Genomic DNA, 20,318 nt, shown 5'->3' on the forward strand with positions numbered 1-20,318 from the left:
CATATCTATGTCCTGGAGATGAGAGCAGTCTTATTAGTGCTGCAGGCATTTCAAGATTCTCTTCCTGTAGGAACTATTGCGATTCAGACTGACATGTCTGTAGTCTGGTACATCAGCAAACAAGGGGGAACCCGGTCTTATCCTGTCTGCCCAGGAGGCTATGAGAGTGAGGCAATGGGCAATCTCTGCCTACTGCTTTCTAGTTGCAGCGCAAATTCCAGGGAAAACCAACGTACTAGTGGACAAACTCAGCAGGTCCATTCTGATGCCTCATGAGTGGTCTCTCTGTCAGTGGCAGAAGACATTTTCTATTGTTGGGGCCACCCTTGCTGTGACCTCTTTGCATCCGCCCACAACAAGTGCAGCAGGTATTTTGCCCTGATCCTCCCTCAAGGGGAGTCACCGAGAAATGCTGTAGTCCATGTTTGGCCACCTGGTCTCCTTTACACTTGTCCCCCACTTCCCTTGGTCCCCAGATTGCTACAGAAAGCAATTCAGTTGAAGAGCTCTGTCATCCTCATTGGCCCTTACTGGCCTCGCCAGGTGTGGTTCGCCTTCCTTGGTCTTACCTTTGTTATCCTCCCTGGATACTGGACCCAACTCCAGATCTCTTCTCACACCCCCCCAAGAATGAGTCATCCCAGTATCCCAGCCCTTACTCTAACCACATGGTTTCTCCAGTTCCAGTAATAGTCAGACAGGCCAGACTTTCTTCCCCAGTATGTACCATTTTGTTGTCCTTGCAGAAAGACTCCAAAAAAAAGGTTTACAACAGCAAATGGAAAAGATTTTCCCTTTGGGCATTAAGAAATAATGCTGACCCCTTTACTTCCCCTGTTTCTAGCTGCTGTTTTCAAAGAAGGGGCTAGTTTTTCTGTGATTAAACTACAGTTGGCAGCCATATCAAATTTTCATACTGGAGATAAAAATGTTTGGCCGGTTCCAGATTATTTAAAGCTTTCTTGAGACACTTTCCTTCTTAGACCTCCAGCAAAAGATCCTTCACCTCCCTGGAACTTCACTGTGATTCTACAAGGTCTGACTCAGAAATCCTTTAAACCTTCATCAGAAATTATTTAAAATTCTTATTGAAAACAGCCTTCTTAAATTCTTTTTACAGCAGTAATAGCAATTCTGAACTCCGGGCTCTTTCATCAAAATCTCTGTATATCATTATTTTCCAAAAAGACAGGGTGACTTTACGGACAAACTCTTCTTTTTACCTAAAGTGGCTTCTGAATTTAACATTAACAAATCCATTTACTAGTCTTCTTTCCAAATTTTTCTAACAAAGGAGAATGCATGCCATCTCTCCAAGGTATGCACAGATAATTATGTTTTTATATACCCTGAATTAAAGAAATCAGAAAATCAGACCACCTGTATGTATCTTTCTCAACAAATCATTTGGGTTATCCAGTATCTAAAGTTACATTGGCTAAATGGATAACTATTTTTTCCTAGGATTAATGGAGTATTATTTAAGGCAATTAAGAGGTATAATTGTAACACAGAAGGCATTGTTTATGCCCTTAGATGCCCATGCAGTCTTTTCTATGTGGGTGAGAGTAAGAGCCTTTAATGCTGTAAGAGCATGTTAGCAGCATTAAATTAAGACCAGGTAGTTCTTTTGCACTGTACTTTAAATTGTACAACTGTGGTGGTCCATCTGGATTACAAGGGACTGTCTTGGAACAAGTGCTTTCTAAATATGGTGAGAACGTGATGGTGAAACAAACTCTTGTATAAAGAATCTGTTTACATTTTGAAGTATGGCACTTTAAAGCCTTCAGGCTTAAAACCAGTGTGTAAGTGGAGGTTTTTCATTTAATTATTGGTTTAATTGATCATGTGTTTTAATTTTTTTGTAATATATAGTGGCTGTTCATTTAATATTTTTATATTCCGTGAAGGCATTTAGCTGAGGCGCTAGAGTTTTAATCAACTATATTACATTTTTACTTTGGAGTTTTGTGGCCATTTTGTTGTATTTATTTATAATTTATTTTGTTCATTGTTGTTTTAAATGGATAACTAATTGCATTTCTTGAATCTAGGCACAAAAAGGCATTTCTCGGCCAAGACCGCCTAAAGCCCCCACAACTAGATCTATGGCCACTTCATCTGCTTTTTGGTTAAGAACTTTTGTTGATGTTCGACTCTTGATGTTCGACTGTAACATAGTTCAGCCAGCTTTACCATCAATAAATTTTCTTAGAATTTTGTCATGCAATAAATGTGTTTGCCGATCAGACCTTTAACTTCCATATATATCTGCTGTTTGAGTGTGTATGTATGTTTAGATGTGTGTGTGCGTGCAAATTTATGTGTGTGTATGTATATATCTATATATCTATATATCTATATATATATATATATATATATATATATATATATATATATATATATATATATATGCACACACACACACATAAAATGTGTAAAATATATAGGTTTCATTTAAAAGATTGAACATTTGCATTTCTACCGTGAATGTTGAATGTGTATAATATTTAATGCAAGGGTTTTGTAGTTAAGTGTGGGTTTGGATGGGGGGTTGGCTTGTCCATGTAGATTAGGGCTAGGCAGGGGGGGTGAGTATATGAGAGTTCTTGTAAGGATGTTTGATTTTTGGGATCAGTTTTTTTTTTTTTTTTTTTTTGGTGTGTGTGTGGGGGGGGGGGTGGTTGTATGTGTTTTGTGTCTGAGATGTAGTGGTAATGTCACAGGAAGGCTTTTTCCTGAGGGTAGGTGTAGGCTTGAGGTCAGGGGGCAGAGTTAGGGTTAGAGGATATTAGAAGGTAGACGGGGATCTTCTGGTGTTTTGCTGCTGTGCAGCATGGCTCATGGTCCTTGTGTTACTCTCCTCTCTGATTTATTGCTCAATCCTCCTCATCACCATTTGTATTAATTCTGTCAAGTCTGTGTATCTCCTTTGTATCAGCATCTCCCCATTTGTCTTTGTGTGTTATCTGTTTATACTTCCCAACCTCTTAGCTGAAGAAATCTGGACAAAGCCTAAATTAATTGGGGGGGGGGGGGGCAAAGGCTCAAAAATAGGGATGTATTTTACATATTGTTCTTATAAACTTAGAAAGTTGCTAGAATAACACTATTTGTATTAGCATGCCTTTTCTGAAAAGTGTAAAGACTAAAACTCAAATGCATGTCATTTAGTGACTTCAGTCCTCAGTGAGTTGCCAAGAAACACAAATTTCATTAGGTCAGACCAAAATATAAGGCAAAAATATTGACATTTGAGAGGCATGTCTCTGTTTTATTTATCCTTGCTACCACCTGTGTGCCCCCCTTCCTTCATGCATTTTCCTCATCATACCTTCTCTCTCTGCCCTTCCTTAGTAGCAAAAAAAAAAAAAAAGAGCACCAGTTACACAAGAAAATGCCTTTCCCACGTCCTTCCCTTCTGAGTAGTGTTCTTTTGCTTGCTGTTTCCTATTTGTAACTGTTCTGTCAACTAATTTCCTTCCCATTTATAATACAAGCATGGTGGGGACTTTGTTGTTTAACTGTGTGGATTCAGAGCTGTTTCAGTGTTGCACTGGAATGGTGCTTAAATGCACATGTGGATTTGCATCTGAGTGGGTGTTCTACCTACTGGATACTGGGCCCAGGTCACATAACTTGGCATAGCACAGCCTCATACCTCTGCCCAATGTCTGCTAGTTTCTGGTGTGCGTCTTCCAACTTGCTGCATACTTAATCCTCATCAGATCACACTGCACAACTTTGCTTGTGCTAATTTTTGCAGTATGACCGTGTTAACCATTTTTGCTGACTCCTGTCTGATATTTGATGAATTACTAATTTAACAAATTTTCCCAAACAGGTCTCATAACTGTTCCTTACAGAAGGTCAAGGATAGGTATATGAATGGAGTAACTCTTCTGCAGAAGCATTCTGGTTATAGATTGAGCTTTGACACTAAAGTAATAATGTAGTAAGACTGATTGATTAAATGTTCAGTATTTTAATTGTTGTAAAATTTGTGATTTTAACCCCTATAAAATTTTTAATCAAAAGTGTTAAAATGGTTATTGAGCTGTGCAAACACACAACTGTTCTAAAAGACATTGGAGTTGTCATTAAATGGTTTTACTCACTCTTCTGTATAAAGCTGAAAGCTGGTGTCCGATATAAGAAAAGGTCTGCCCTACCAAGAGGGTTACTTTTTTGTTCTTTTGCACTGCATTTCATTTGCATTACTTTTGTAACGTTTCTAGTTGTAACTGTTAACTTTTTTCCAGCAGCCTTGATTTGTCTGAACTAGCAAAATCAGCAAAAAAGAAGCTCCAGGCTGTAAGTCTTTTTTTTACATTCTTTTAATCTTTCTAATCTAATTTTCTCACTAAATGTAGACTGCAGTTTAAAAACTTAGTGTATATTGATAAACTGTTGCATGTCAAAAAGATTTTTTCCAAGTATTTCCATTTCATTTGGTATTGATAGAAGGCTGATTATTTTAAACACCATGTACACATCATTTTTATGTTGTTATGCCTTAAGTGTTATTTACCTGTTGGGTGGTGGCTTTTTGCTTATTGTGGAATTCAGCATCTGAAATCCCACTGAGTTGCATATAATCCTGATTAGGAACTTTAATTTTGAAAATGCTAACTTTGTTTTATGAATGTTTTGCGACTTGCAGGTTGTGCCGTCTTATTTTGGAGAAGCAAATTGTCTTTTTAGTAAGCTGCACATTAGAGGAATAAATCCAGTGATGTTGACCCAGGTTTGATCAATGCCTGTGGCACTTGACAGCATAGTTTTGAGGATTAATGTGTTTATGAATTTGAATGATGAAAAAAAACACTCAATTGCCTAAAACAGTGGTAAACAATTTAAACCAAGCAGGAAAACCTCTGTGTAAAAAAGAGAACCACCACACGAAAGTTGAAATATTTATCTGCAAAACCACATACAGTTCCACAAAGAAGTTAAACACTTTTGACCATAAAACAAAGATGTTCATCGTGTTTCACTGTTGCAGTCATTACACTTGGGTTATCCTGCTGGCAGGCTACCCGCAGTCGGCCTGAATTCCAAAGTCTTGGTCCGGCGTCAGTTGCTGTCGCCTCTTCCCTGACGTCAGTGCGCCAGGGGTATAAAAGATGCAGCAGACACCATTTTCTTCAGTCTTTCTTGCTGTGCGGTGCCCGAAGCAAAAGCAGTTCGCAAGTGCCGGTCGGCCGACTCCTGAGATTTTCGTGTTCGAATTTCAGATCCAAAGTCTTCATTTAAAGCTAAGTACCCCATTGGGGAAACTTTTTTCTTGCTCCAGACCGATGTCAGAAAAAGTTAATAATTGTATTTCTTGTGGGAAGCAATCATAAGGACTTCCATTCTTATTGTATTCCTTGCCTAGGCCCAGATCATGATGTTGCTAATTGCAGGTTTTGTGCTAGATTTAACCAACGCACTATTAATCATCGGCACGATTTTGCTTTTCTTTACTTTGGCCGAAGATTTAATTACACGATGTCGGATAGCTTCCGACTACCGCAATTCACAAGAAACGCAAGGAAAAGGACAGGCATCCGAGGTCCAAAACTGACGAGGCTTCTTCTAAGTCAGTCGCTGGTTCTCAGTGAGGCGCTTTTGCAGCCCCTGACGCCCGCTACCTCAGAGCTGCAGGCCATTGCCGACTCCCACGTGGAGCCGACTAGGTCGCAGGAAACTCAAGGTATTGGACACTCGGAAAATATTCCCTCAGATGGGTCTGGAGCCGCTGAGCAGGCATCTGCTTCTGAGGGTGTTTTCAGGCCTACACAGTTATATGTAAAACCGACTTCAGCTTCAAAGGTAAAGACTAAAGCACCGCTAAAGACAAAGAAACAAGTGCAGCAATCCCATGGACAGGCCTCCATGCCTAAAAAACAAATGCTCAAAATGGCCAAAGACCTTATAACTTTGATCAGGGGTTCCCATCCCCCTCCTGATAAATGGCCTAGGCAAGAGACAGAATATGAGTCTTCAGATCAGGTTTCCATTTCCTCTATGACTCCTCTTCTGAACAGGAATACTCTCTTCCTCCCTATGAGGATTCTGATGCTGAAGAATCTATCCCTTCAGCCTCTCCTCCTGAGGATTATTCTTTTGGGGAAACTGCATACCAGGAAGGGAGCACTTTCACTGGGAGAGTCAAGATTACTCTGAATCTAAGAAAAGGCTCAGAGACTTTATTTTGCTACCCTGGCACAGGCCTCATGCTATTCCCCCTTTTTTAGACATTGTAGATGGTGAATTTTCAGAGTCCAGCCTGTCTCCTGACTCTCTACCTCCTGCACCTGTTAAACCAGACAGATAATACAGGGTTTCAGATTCACATAAATTTCTTTATAAAAACCCTGCTGCTGACCCAGAAACTATATCTCAGGGTCCCAAAGGGGTCAAGGCTTCCACTGTAAAAGACCCTACCCCCTCTGATAGGGATTCAAGGGCTCTGGACGGATGGGGGAAAAGGTTTACACTTCTGCTACCTTGGTTGTAAGGGCTTTAAATTGTCAGTTTCATATGCTTAAATATCAGCAATACTTAATGTCACTGCTAAAACAGAAAATGTTGACATTCTGAATGTGCAGAAAACAAGGAAATGCAGGATTTATTGCATGCAGCTGAACAATTGGGAAAGCATACTTTGCAATGTGGTTTTGATTCTCTGGAAGCGTCTTGCAGGGCCGCTGTTACGGGTTCTGTCATTAGGAGGCATGCTTGGTTAAAGGAACAGAATCTGCCTGATCATGTTAAAGCAAAATTATTGAATGCTCCATTAGAGCATGATACTTTGGTGTTAAAGCAGAAGAGGTGTTGAAGAAAATGGAGGACAAAGCGAAATCTATGCAGACAGTTAAGGATTTCTTACAGGTACAGCCACCCAGATTTAGCAGGAACTGGCCTGCAAAGAATTTGTCCTTTCCAGTGTCAGACAGGCCACAAAGAGGCAGATACAGACTCCCCAGAGGCAGATCCCAGCCCCAGGGCTCATACAGGCCTAAATAATGGGGTGCTTCTACCTCCAAAAGCGGAGAAGACAAATCACAGCCATACAGGAAATGGTCCCAATGACTTTCCTCCGCCAACACCAAGCACTTACCTTTTGGCAGCCCCCTTAGGGGGGAAAACTAGCACTTTTTTTCACAAAATTGGCACATGATCACCCAGGACAAATGGGTCTTGAATATAGTGTCTCAGGGCTAAAGGTTCCACTTTCACACCCTGCCAAGGGCAAAAGGTATGCCAGACCTGCCACACAATCAATAGGCAGAGGCACAAAAACAAGTTTCATCCCTCATGGACATGAGGGCCATTCAGCGAGTACCGCAGCAAGAGCAGGGACAAGGATTTTACTCAAGACTTTTCTTGGTACCCAGAAAGGACAAAGCCTGGAGAACAATACTGGACCTGTCTTTTCTAAACACATTTCTGGACGTTCCAAAATTCAAAATGTTGACTCTGCAGCAGCTTCTGCCCATGCTGGGCAAGAAGGCTTGGCTTGTAACTTTGGACCTAAAAGAGGCATACCTGCATGTCCCAGTCAGACAATCTTGCAGAAGATACCTCAGATTCATAGCTGGCTCAATGCACTACCAATTCTCTGCACTGCCCTTTGGCTTATCTAGTGCACCCAGGGTCTTCACAAAATGGCTGGCACCAGTAATTACTTTTTGCTGACAGAGGACTTCAAATATATCCTTACTTGGACCGACTGCCTTATTCAAGCAGAGAACCAGGACATTCTACTAAAGCATCTGGCGTTTGTAAAAAGATTACTAATTTTCCTAGGGTACACAGTAAACGAAAATAAATCAAAACTAGTACCCTCTCAAGAGGTAATATTCCTGGGTGCATGCTTAAATACAACTGCCCAGATGGCTTATCTCACACCAGACAAACAAAGGCAACTGACTACTTACTTTAAAATGTTGGCAACAAAGACCCAGTTATCTGCAAGAAAAATTCTGCAGGCTTTGGGCTTAATGGCATCCTGCATTCTGCTAATTCCATATGCAATACTGCATATGAGGAAACAACAGTGGTATCTAAAAAGTGTTTGGACTCAACATTGCCACAGCCTGGAAACATTAATTACCCTCATTCCCTGCCTACAACAGGAGTTTCGATGATGGGCACAGGCCTGTTACCACAACAAGGGACAGCCATTCACTTTACCCACAGCCAGGCAGACACTAACAACAGATGCATCAGATTATGTCTGGGGGGCCCACATGGCAGGAAAATGTATTCAGGGCACATGGCCCGCAAGCCAAATGCATCTTCATATCAATCAAAAAGAGATGCTAGCTTTTCAGAATGCCCTGACAGCCTTCAAGGATCTTCTTCATTCAGGACAGCTGCTGATAAAGTCGGACAATACTACAGTCATGTGGTACATAAACAAGCAGGGAGGCACACATTCCTACCCCCTCTGCAGACAAGCCATGGCTTTGTGGAATACAGCATTGACTTTTCAAGTACACCTGCAAGCACAATTCCTGCCAGGAAAGACAAATACTCTGGCAAACGAACTAAGCAGGTACCTCATGGATCCTCATGAGTGGAAACTGGATCCACAAATCTTCAGCATGATAACAAGGAAATGGGGATGCCCAGACATAGATCTGTTTGCCTCCCCTCACAACTGCCAACTATAGAGATTCTGCACAAGGACTTGTCACAAGCAAGCATGGAAAGTGGATGCTCTATCATTCAGCTGGAAAACCCTTACAGTATATGCCTTTCCTCCCCAAGGTACTCCTAAAGGTCAGACAAGAGAAGCCAAAATGATACTGATTGCCCCAGACTGGCCCCGCCAGCACTGGTACCCAATCCTAAAGAGCTTGTCTCAAGGTCCAGCCTGGATATTGCCTCATATTCCTCACTTACTGACCCAACAAAACAATCCGATCCTGCACAGCCAGCTCAGAACCCTAAATCTGGTAGCATGGTGGATAATGTAACCATTCAGAACACACCTCTCTCTAAAGCAGTTATGGATGTTATTTTGGAGGCCAGGAGGCCCAGCACCAAAAAATCTTATGCAGAAAAATGGAAGAGATTCTGTGCTTGGAACCAGACACAAGGAATTGACACGCATGTACCAAATATCCCTCAGATTTTACAATACTTAATTGAGATGCTGGACAAAGGCCTATCCTTTTCATCAATTAAGATCCATGCCTGTGCCATTTCAGCTCATTACAATACGGACCCACCTATTTTTTCACATCCACTGCTAAGGCAGTACCTCAGAGGGGCCAAAAACATAAGACCTCCAAGGAGAGTGCCAGTACCTCCATGGGACCTCAATTATGTCTTGGAAAAACTCACACTGCTTCCTTTTGAGCCAGCCAATACAGCTGAGATAAAATTCTTATCATGGAAAACAGCTCTGCCCCTAGCAATAACCTCGGCAAGAAGAGTCTCAGAGTTACAGGCACTAATGGCTGTGGAACCTTTCATAATTTTCCATCCAGACAAGGTTTCTCTGAGGACAAACCCAACATTTATGCCTAAGGTAGTGTCCAGTGTGGCCCTTAACCAAACCATTCATTTGCCTACCTTTTATCCAAACCCACAGAATAAGGGGGAGAGACTTCTGCATTCTTTGGACATACACAGACAGCTACGCTTCTACTTGGACAGAACTAAAGCTTTCAGAAAGACTGAGCAACTCTTAGTGGCATATGCTGCAGGATCACAAGGAAAGGCTATCTCAAAGCAGACTATTTCAAAATGGATAGGCCACTGCATTCGTTTCTGTTATTCACAACATGGCAAATCAGTGCCTAAGGGCATTAGGCCACATTCAACCAGAGCAGCAGCCACTTCAGCAGCCTTCCTCAGAGGAGTACCAACCAAAGACATTTTAGAGGCTGCAACTTGGACTTCAATGCACACTTTTACAAAGCACTACCTTTTACCTCTTTAGTCTAAATCCAGAGCAGGCTTTGCCACTGCAGTTCTGCAGGGCCTCATAGCCACTCCTAATTCTATTTAGACCCAGTCACCCAACCTCAGCTTTGGGATTCAACCCAAGTGTAATGACTGCAACAGTGAAACATGATGAACATAGTACAGTTGTGTACCTACCATAAATGTAGATGTTTGAGTGTATTCACTGTTGCAGTCCAGGTTACACTCCCTCCATCCCCCTTTCTTTGCTGGGCTTATCTGTACTTCTCTATTCTATACAACTTATGTGGTGTATTTTCTTGTAGATGAAGGTGTTTATTTTAGTGCATGCTTTTTTATTGGCATAATTTTTAGCCTACCCTTTTGGGGGGCACCTGACATCTGGGGCAAGAAAAAACTGAAGAAAATGGCGTTGGTTGCATCTTTTTATACCCCTGGCACACTGACGTCAGGGAAGAGGCAACAGCAACCGACGCCGGACCAAGACTTTGGAATTCAGGCCGACTGCGGGTAGCCTGCCAGCAGGATAACCCAAGTGTAATGACTGCAACAGTGAATACACTCTAACATCTACATTTATGGTAGGTACACAACTGTAATTTCTTCATCAGAACACCTATTACAAAAAAGAACACTTATTTATAGTAAAACACCTATCCAATTATCCAATAAAAACAGCAGTGGTTCTATGAATGTTTAAATGAAGGTGTTATTTCAAGTGCCATGTATAATTTTTTTTCATGTTTCCAAACCCAGGATAGGTTGTTTGTTTGCATACTCAAGGTGTACAAAGATGAAAAAATCCACCGTATAGACCCAATTGTCTCAGCACCAGCATCAAAGTTGGAGCCACTTTCAAAATTTATAGACAGGGTGCTGTTAAAGTTGGTTCAACAAAGTGAATAATTTGTATGATTTTTTTTTTAACAAAAATTAAGAGTAAGGAAATTGAGAAAGATGATTTGTTGGTGACTGTAGACGTGAAGTCTTTATACACTTCCATTCCCCATGGTATGGGGATAGAGTGAGTTGGTTAGATGTTAATTAACAGCAAGGAATTTGAAATGGGGGAAATGTAAATTTGTGTTAAAGTATTGAGCAAGTTTTAACGAGCAATTACTTTGGGTTTGGAGGGGAATCGTTTTTTTCAAAAAAGAGGTGTGGCTATGGGAGGTAGGATGGCTCCTAATTATGCAAACCTAGCGATGGCATATTGGGAGAGGTACATTTTTTCCACTTTGGAAGACAGGGATTGAGTTTCTTTCTACTTCGTTTTATCGATGATTTATTTTTCGTTTGGAAGGGAACTGAAAGAGGGTTGGACCGGTTTTTCGACAGGATGAAGTGTAGTACCTCCTTTTTGGAATTTTTTTATGCTTGAGATAGATACAGCATCTGTTGGATTTGGAAGTTGATAAAAACAAGTACAACACTTTGGGTTCTGTGATTACCTACAAAAATATGGCTAGTAACACAATTAGTTATTCAAGTATGCACCCCACCTATGAGAAACATAACATTGTGAAGGGGCAAGTAGTTAGGTTGAAGAGATTAACTACAGATTTAACACTTTTGGAGATGTACGTGGATGAATTAAATAAGAGATTTAGAAAAAGAGGTTACCCAACGGGCATCACTGAAGGTATTACTCATGGGGGCATCACTCAGTTACTGTAATTCTAATAATCACAACAAACAAAGAAGGAACAACAAACCATATAACTATGAAAATAGCAACAGGTACTGTCGAAACAAAAGCCCGAACTAGCCAGATGAAAATAACAAAAAATTTATTTAAAGCGCTTTTCGTTAGCTTAATAAGCTAACTTCTTCAGAAACGAGATAAAAAATGCATTTTCAAGTACACATAAATAACGTACCATACATCATGTGCTACTACTCAGTGAAACCTGCCACTTAACATTTAAAGGTACCTACATAATAATGTCCTAGACATGAAAAAATCAAATACCTTAAAAACTGTAAAAACTATAACCTCTTAGAAGCAAATCAAATAAACTGTATTTAAACATGCATCCAAGGTGGAAGGTATGCTACATGAAATATGCGCAATACCTAAAAACATAAAAATATGTAAATATAAAAATGTGTATATATATATATATATATATATATATATATATATATATATATATATATATATATACTCAACATTGTGAGACATATATATAAATATGAAATATTTACTTCTGCGTTTCAAACTTTTCAATTTTAACACGCTGCTAATGGAACAAGTGTCATTAAGCCCTGGAAAATTATAAGCATTCAACTTAATCTGCCAGTGTAGTTCAAGCTCCTCAAGCTTTAATGGTGCTGGACACCCTCTCTTATCCAAATTAACATGGTCAATTACTGTATATCTAAAACTATGGTCATTACACTGTTGGACATGTTTGGCAAAGGCATTCTCTAACTTTAATTTACCAATAGCATATTGATGCTCATAAATCCTTTCGCGGAGACGCCGCTCCGTTTTGCCCACATAAAATGCTGGGCATTTCTGACACTTCGCTATGTAAACCACCATCCTGGTATTACAATTAAATCTAGCTTTAAATTTAATGTTGTAATCGTTGACCTTCAAGGAATATACATTATCCACAAATTTACAAAAATTACAGCTTTGGCATTTAAACGTCCCTGTAATATTAGGAGGGGTTAAACATTGCCGTTCAACTAAGTTTTTCAAGTTATAATCCTTTCTGTAAATAACATTTGGTCTTTTACCCATCTCAGCATAAATGTTAGAGTTAGTGCGAAAAAGGCCCCAGTTCTTCTTAATGATATCTACACAAAGTTGGCTATGTATGTTAATTGTAGTTATAAAGCTAGAAATAGGCTGGTCTTTGCTAGCTATATACTCTTCTGACGTGTTCACAGTGGTATTGATAACTTCAATAGATGTATTTTTAATAGATGTATTTTTAATACGTAATAATGGCTAGTAAGTGCCATTAAGTCTTTTACAGTTAACTTCATGAATCAAATCGTCCAGAAGATTAACCGGATAACCTCTATGTAAAAACATAGCTTTTAGGACTTGGCATTCTTCCATAAAGTCATTGTCCTGACTGACAATGCGAGCAGCTCTCACCAACTGGCCTTTAATGACCGAGTGCTTTTGGTGGTGAGGATGGCAGCTTGTAAAGTGTAGGAATGAATTGGAATATGTTCTTTTCCTGTAAATTGTGGCTACAACACTGCCTTCTACTCTACTTTTAGAGAGCCAAACGTCCAAGAAAGGGGTCTACTACTAATTACCGACACGACGATTCCCCGACGGAAAACTCACCGACGCCAGATGACCGACATCACACAAACCCGACAATGCAAAACACCGAACACCATTACACCGAACACCATTACACCGACACACGGAACGTAAACAACACGCGACACTACATAGCATACACACTAGCCCTGACCCAAACCCTAACCCTAAGGTCCGACACTATCGCACACTTCACCTACCTGCACCCTAACCCTAACTCACTTAACCCACCCCTAGCCCAAGCTCCGACACTAACGCACACATCACCTACCTGCACCCTAACCCTAACTCACTTAACCCGTCCCTAAACTACAGTCCCTCACTAGCACACACTTACCTTACCCGAACCATACCTCCGACACGAACACACACTCACCTTTCCCACAGCCTAACCCGACATCCCACAATCTCGAGCACTTACCTGACCGCTCCTAACTCCGTCACCATCGCACACTTACCGCGTCGCGATCGCACATTCCCTTGTCGGTCTTTCCGCTGTCGGCAAATCACCCTGTCGGTACACTTACCTGTCGGTCATCTGGCGTCGGTGAGTTTTCCGTCGGGAATCGTCGTTTCGGGCATTAGTAGTAGACCCCCAAGAAAGCTATTGCTTCTGTGTCAAAAGTTGCAGTAAAACGCAGAAACTGTGTAGAATCATTAAATACTTGTACAATGGTGTTACTAATGTCATTATTCCCCTTAAGAAGAATAGAAATATCGTCCAGATAACGAGTATAATATATTATCTGGCCTTCAATAATGGGGTTATTAAGTACATATTCAGTTTCCCAGTAAGCTATAACCAAGTTGGCTATACTGGCACCACATGGGGAGCCCATTGCTACACCAACTTTTTGTAGGTAGAACTTATCACCAAACATGAAAAAGTTGTTATACAATATAATTGCCAATAGTTCATTGACCAAAGATATCTCATTGGCAGGGGCCCCTTTCTTCTTCAGTACAAGACTGACCCATTCCATTCCTAAATCATGTGGGATTGAAGTATATAAGTCTTTTACATCCACTGTAAGGAAATTATAACTCATGTTAAACTCTAGAGTGTCCAAATTCTGAAGAAATGACCATGAGTCCTTACAGATTTGACCTTCCATTCTAAAATATTTTTGCAAAATGGAATCGACAACTTTTGCCCAGGGATAGGTCGGGGAACCTCTGCCATCTACCCAATGGTCTTAGTGGGGGATCTGCTAAGTCTTTGTGTATCTTTGGAATACCAAAGATACACGGATATTCAGGGTAAAGGGTGAACATATAATTGTAGATATTTTGTTAAATTCTCCCTTCTATGAACATCTTTTCCAAGTTATTTTTCATAGAAAGATAAACACTATTAACTTCTGATCTAGAGCTCTGCACATAGGCTGGACTATCGAGGAGTGAATTCATCCTTTCTACACAGTCAAAGCAGTCAAAGACTACAAGCCCGCCACCCTTATCTGCTTTACAAATCCTAATATTCTGCGATTTGATGTACTCCAAACAATCTTGTTCATACTTACTGACACTACTGTCCCAACTAGTACGTTGCCTACTGTTTAGTAGCTGTCTAAAATCAAGTTCACATAATTGCTCAAATACTTGCAGCAATGGGTGCAGTGGTGGATTAAATGTACTTGGGATATAAAATTGGTCCACATTGGGCATACCAGAATTTGCTCCCATTATTAATGTAAAATTTAACTTTCTAGTGAATGCTTTAAGGTCAATTATAGTCTTCACCAAATTGAATTTTTGAACCGGTACATATGTGTAACCTTTAGCTAGGAAGTCGACAATATCCGGCGGGAAAACCGCCGAGGAGAAGTTGTAAACTTTGAAGTCACCTGTCTGGTTAGTGATAATTACAGGTTTAACCAGTTCACCATTGTTTTCTTCCTCATCCAATACACAGTCATATTGTACATTCAAGTCCACTAAATCAATACTGGAGTTCACATCTCCCTCAAGTATTGATAAACTGTCACTGCTTAAGTCTTGTGCTTGTTGAATTTGCGCTGGAAATTTTGTGACTGTGAGTTCTGTTCTTTGGGTCTGGCACCCATCCTGTTGACCATAGGAAAATTTCCATTATGATTGTGGGTTAAATTACTATCTTTACCATTACCACGGTGAAGATGTAGTCTTTCACTCCTTAATTCAGGCTGAAAATCCTGACTTATCTTCAGTCTGTGAATTAATTATAAATTGGTTTGTGCCATTTGATTATGCCCTGAGAGACTCTGTTTGTTGCTGGTTCCTAGACGCAGTGTTGTTGGTTTGTACCACTGAATTAGGAACAGGAGGTTCTTGCCAAACTTGAGCTGGTGGAGGTGCTGGATATGTGATGCCGCCCCTATAGGCCTTAACATCCCGATCCAATTTTTTAACTTTGTTACTCTTCAATTTGGTTAAGTATTGGTCTATGTTAGAGAAGACACATGCATAGTCATATTTATACCTGTAAAATTCCACTTTGACTTTAATACTATTATCTAGTTCAGTAACTTTTGCACTAAGCTCATTGACCCATATATTATAATGTTTAATCATAAGTTCTATTAAATCAAAGTCTTATCGATCAAATAAAGCTAATAGATCTTTATGAAAGTCAGAGTCAATAGCCAGGCCAGTAGGGAACTGATGGTGCCTTAAACCCTTCGGCACCACTTTGCGGGATAAACATTCACGAAAATTGTCTAGCTGAAGTTTCTTAAGCTTAACCAAGTATATGTCTAATGATTTTAGTTTAGCTACAATGTCATAAACAGGATTGTTATTATTGTTACCTCTATCATCCTGTTGATTTGTTATACTCATAGGTATAGTATTGGAGAAGTTAAACTCTTCAGACAGCCATTTGTTAATTTCTGGTAATCCAATAACATCGTGTGACACAGTAGGAGGCCCATTAAGCCCTGATCCAGGTTGATGTGTCAGCAATCCACTCGTTGCTGCTGTAGATCCCAAAATTTGTACAGCAGTAGCGACAGTGTTACCACTCGGAGTAACATTATTTCCGGTGGAAATAGCCACGGCCGGGATATTTGTTATGTTATTGCCGGTTATATTGGAACAAGGCAAAGTTGTTGTTGTTATTGAGCCAACTTGACCTTGATGTAGAATCAATTTATTCGTAGCTCTTACAGCCCCTGCATTCACAACCGACATCTCCTGGTCGCCTATACATACCGGAAGTGGAATAGTAGAGTGCATCCGAGATGGGGCGGGAAACGCTTCTCGTAACTCTTTATGTTCAGTATCCAAGCGGTCAAGGCGCTGGCAAATAGTTTCAGTTTTGGTTAAAATCAAATCCATTGTTCAATAGAGGGTTCGCAGTTGTGGATTTTTCATTCTCCACGCTATCACAAAATCTCTCAAAACCGCAGGTGTAATGCTAGGTTCGAAATTAGAGTTTGCAACAGTACCAGACTCCATAACAAACTAAGAAGGAACAACAAACCATATAGCTATGAAAATAGTAACAGGTACTGTTGAAACAGAAGCCCGAACTAGCGAGATGAAAATAACAAGAAATTTAGCTAATTATTAAGCTAACGAAAAGCGCTTTAAATACATTTCTTGTTGTTTTCATCTCGCTAGTTCGGGCTTTTGTTTCGACAGTACTTGTTGCTATTTTCATAATCACAACAAAGATTGGTCTGTTTCTATGCCCTTGGCCTTTACAGTGGACAGTGGTGAGATAAAAACCATTATTAAAAACAATTGGAGAATTTGAGCCCAACAACGACCTAAAGTCATTGGTAGGACTGACCCCATTATTTAGCAACAAGAGAGGAAGGAATTTTAAAGATTTGTTAGAAAGAAAACACAGTCACGAGGAAGGGGAGATGGGGTAACCTTCTAATGTTACAATTGTAATTTTTGTAGGTATATTGGAGAGGTCTTTTTTTTGAAGTTAGTGCAAGCAACAAGGTATGGCAGGTTTCGGGGAAAATTACCTGTTTATGTTGTATATTTGGCTAAGTGTTCATCCTGTTTCTCATTTTATATAGGAAAAACTAGCAGGCAACTCAAGAGGAGGATGTATGAGCATTTATATGCTATTAGAATGGGGAACGTGGACAATGCTTTGGCAAAACATGCTTCAGTATGTAAAAATTACAAGAAACTTTTTTTACATTTCTTGATTTTGTGTTTAATGATTTCAATGGGGACAGGGAGAGTGAGTTAGATTTTAAAGAATTTAAGTGGCAAATATTTTTTAATGCTTACAATATACCTGGATTGAACAACAATGTGAATTGCAAAGTAGAGATAAATAGAAATTTAATCTATATACATGTAAATGAATGAATATTTGTATTAAGAATGTTTTTTAGTATGTTTGAATGTGCTTGTTTCTTTAATTGACAGGATTCATTAACTATTGGATTGCTGTTTCTATTGGATAATTGCATAGGTGTTTTACTATAAATAAGTGTCCTTTTTTGTAATGGGTGATGTGATGAAGACCTTTGTTTTGTGGTCGAAAGCGCTTAACTTCTTTGTGGAATTGTATGTGGTTTTGCAGATAAAATATTTCAACTTTCATGTGGTGGTTCTCTTTTTTATTCAGAGGTTTTGCTGCTTTATTTATGAATATGTTAACGGGGGTGTAACATTGATCCCAGTGGGGTATTTTCATTTTGGTCGAGTGTATTTGTACACAAAATAACAGCAGACTGAAGAATAATTACAACTTGCATATCCACAAAAATGACAGCATGATGAATAAATTTGAAGACATAAGAATGTCCAAAACAGTATTGAAGAGCAGAGTACATTATACAAGAACATGAAATAGCAGTGCATCCTGAGGGTGGTCTTGGCTGACTGATGCCACTGCTCCTGACAGTACCTCTCAATCCTTTAAAGCAGGAAGTCTGGACAAAGGCCCAAAAATAAGGACAAATTTTAAATATTGCTCTTATAAACTTAGAAAGTTAATAGAATAACAGAGTTTGCATTAACATGAATTTTCTGAAGGATATGAAGTCTGAAACTGGAAATGTTTGTCATTATTTTATAACTTCACAGTCTTTAATGATTTACCGCTAATTTGCCTGAAAACCACAATTTTATGAAAAATGGACCAAGATATGAGGCCAAAATCTGTACAGTTGAGAGGTATGCTTATGATCCTATCACTCCCGGAAAATTCCTTGATGTGTGTGCATGGATAATGGCCCCTCTGGACATCTCTCATTCTAGTGTTCTAAAGTGATTCCCCCAGCTCTGGGGAATGAATGGATTCATGTCTGACAAGGGGTGGCTCGATGGCCAGCAGCATATGAGAAAATACCTAGGGCAAAATAGTCTTTTGTCATCACTTTTTGACGACAGCACTTAATCTGAATCCAAATGCTTAACTCTTTACCTGTGCCAGTGGCATAGTGGGATGAAACCCTAATTATGGCCCAGGCAACCAGTTCGAATAGTGGCATGGGTGCTTCATGGTACAGGCCTGTCACTGGAGAGCAGCATGAGCACCCAGATGTGTGTGCTAGTTGGATTATATAATTGAAACCAGGGGACAAACAAGTGTCTCTTGTGGGTAAGTGGGGCAGTCCTGCTGCCATTAGCTCTTTGCAGGAGTGAAGGGTGGTACAACATTGATGCCCATTACATATCCCTCACCTACCACCCAGGGTCTGTCATGTGGATGTTTGCAAGACGAGGTAGAGAAAGAAAAAAGGTAAAAAAAAAAAAAAGGTAAAAATCTAAAACCATCATGATGGCTGGGTAAATAATGACCATCTCCCATAGTGTATGAGAACAGATGTGCCGATTGGTCAGGAGTGTTTTGACTGATAGACAACAGCGGTAAAGAGACCCAAAAAATAAAGTAATGCTCAACACTTTTTAATACATTGTCTGTGCATCCTGTGTGTGACATTGTCCAGGTTATTTAAGTACCTTCCAGTTTATTGCCCTGAATATAACCGACCTTGTAAGATATTTGAACATGCATAGAATATAGCTAACTAGGTTCCATGCACATATTATAAGAGGTTGTATTAATTCCTCAACTTTTTGCTCCATTTGCCAGTGGAAGAGAGACAGTGGCATACCAACTTCTAAACTGTTATGCCTGAAATCCTGGCTGTCTGACTTGCATTAAAAGAGGACATTTTGGAGTGGTTTTTTGAGAATATTGCTTGTTTAAAAAAAAAAGGTGGAAGTCCACATGCATAGCATATACAGCAGAACTACAGAACAGCAAGTCAAGTCACTATCAAAAAAAATTATCGAAGATGCTAAAAAATACTATCAGGAAAGAAAAGGTATGCCATGATCTTAGACTAGCATCAGAAGCAGAGAATAATTACACATCCTTCTCTACTTACATCAAGGAATTAAAAAAAAATTAAAATTAAAAAACAGCCAACATTGCAGTGAACTTATTCAAAATGGCACCCTGTTCTTGGGTCCAGTCAATATCGCAAGCATATTAGCTAACAAATTAAGTGCAATTTTTACACTCAAGACAACTATATAAAACTTGCATAGTGTAAATGATTTCAACCCCCTCCCCCCATCATCACAAAAGAACACTTCCAAAAAAAAAAAAATATATATATATATATATATATATATATATATATATATATATATATCCTGCATGGCACCATCATACCTACTAAGCATCACTGAACTTGCACTGGTGGACCCATTCCCATGGATATTTGCCATTGTCATTGTACTCGGTGTGCTTAGCAGTTTCAGTCCCATTTCACAATGGTGCCCCCACCACAGACCTCAAAATCTGCTAACCCATTAGCCAGATGAGCCTCATCTGCAAGACCATGGAAAGGGTAATGACTGACTGATAAACTGCTATATTAAAAATCTTGTAAGACTTGACCTCTAACAGTTTGGCTTTAAGGGTTTATCCTTTCTTTATGAATCTAGCAAATTTCTTTTGACACAGTAACATAAGCCATGGACAGTGGTCATGCCGTCCATACAGTATATCTTGACCTTGCCAAAGCATTGATATCCTGCCACATGCTAACATACTTAAAAAGCTAAATATGCTACAAATTGATCCCTGTGTAGTTGGGTGGATGACAAATTGCCCAAGAGACCGAAT

At 39.7% G+C, this 20,318-nt stretch overlaps 1 protein-coding gene across 7 annotated transcripts in view; it reads left to right on the top strand.

Moving 5' to 3' along the window:
* GIT2 (GIT ArfGAP 2) overlaps window positions 1-20,318 on the top strand; it is a 1,410,467-nt gene that overhangs the window by 505,105 nt on the left and 885,044 nt on the right. For 5 of the 7 annotated variants that reach the window (XM_044068490.1, XM_044068493.1, XM_044068495.1 and 2 more), the window contains one exon: window positions 4,266-4,317. In XM_044068490.1, the coding sequence (XP_043924425.1) occupies window positions 4,266-4,317 (52 nt within the window). The remainder of the gene's footprint in view (window positions 1-4,265; window positions 4,318-20,318) is intronic. The other 2 variants (XM_044068492.1, XM_044068494.1) reach the window with 1 other exon arrangement.

This window comes from Protopterus annectens, chromosome 4.part0 (assembly GCF_019279795.1).
Source record: "Protopterus annectens isolate FY-2018-M chromosome 4.part0, PAN1.0, whole genome shotgun sequence".
NCBI classification, from domain to species: Eukaryota; Metazoa; Chordata; order Ceratodontiformes; family Protopteridae; genus Protopterus; species Protopterus annectens.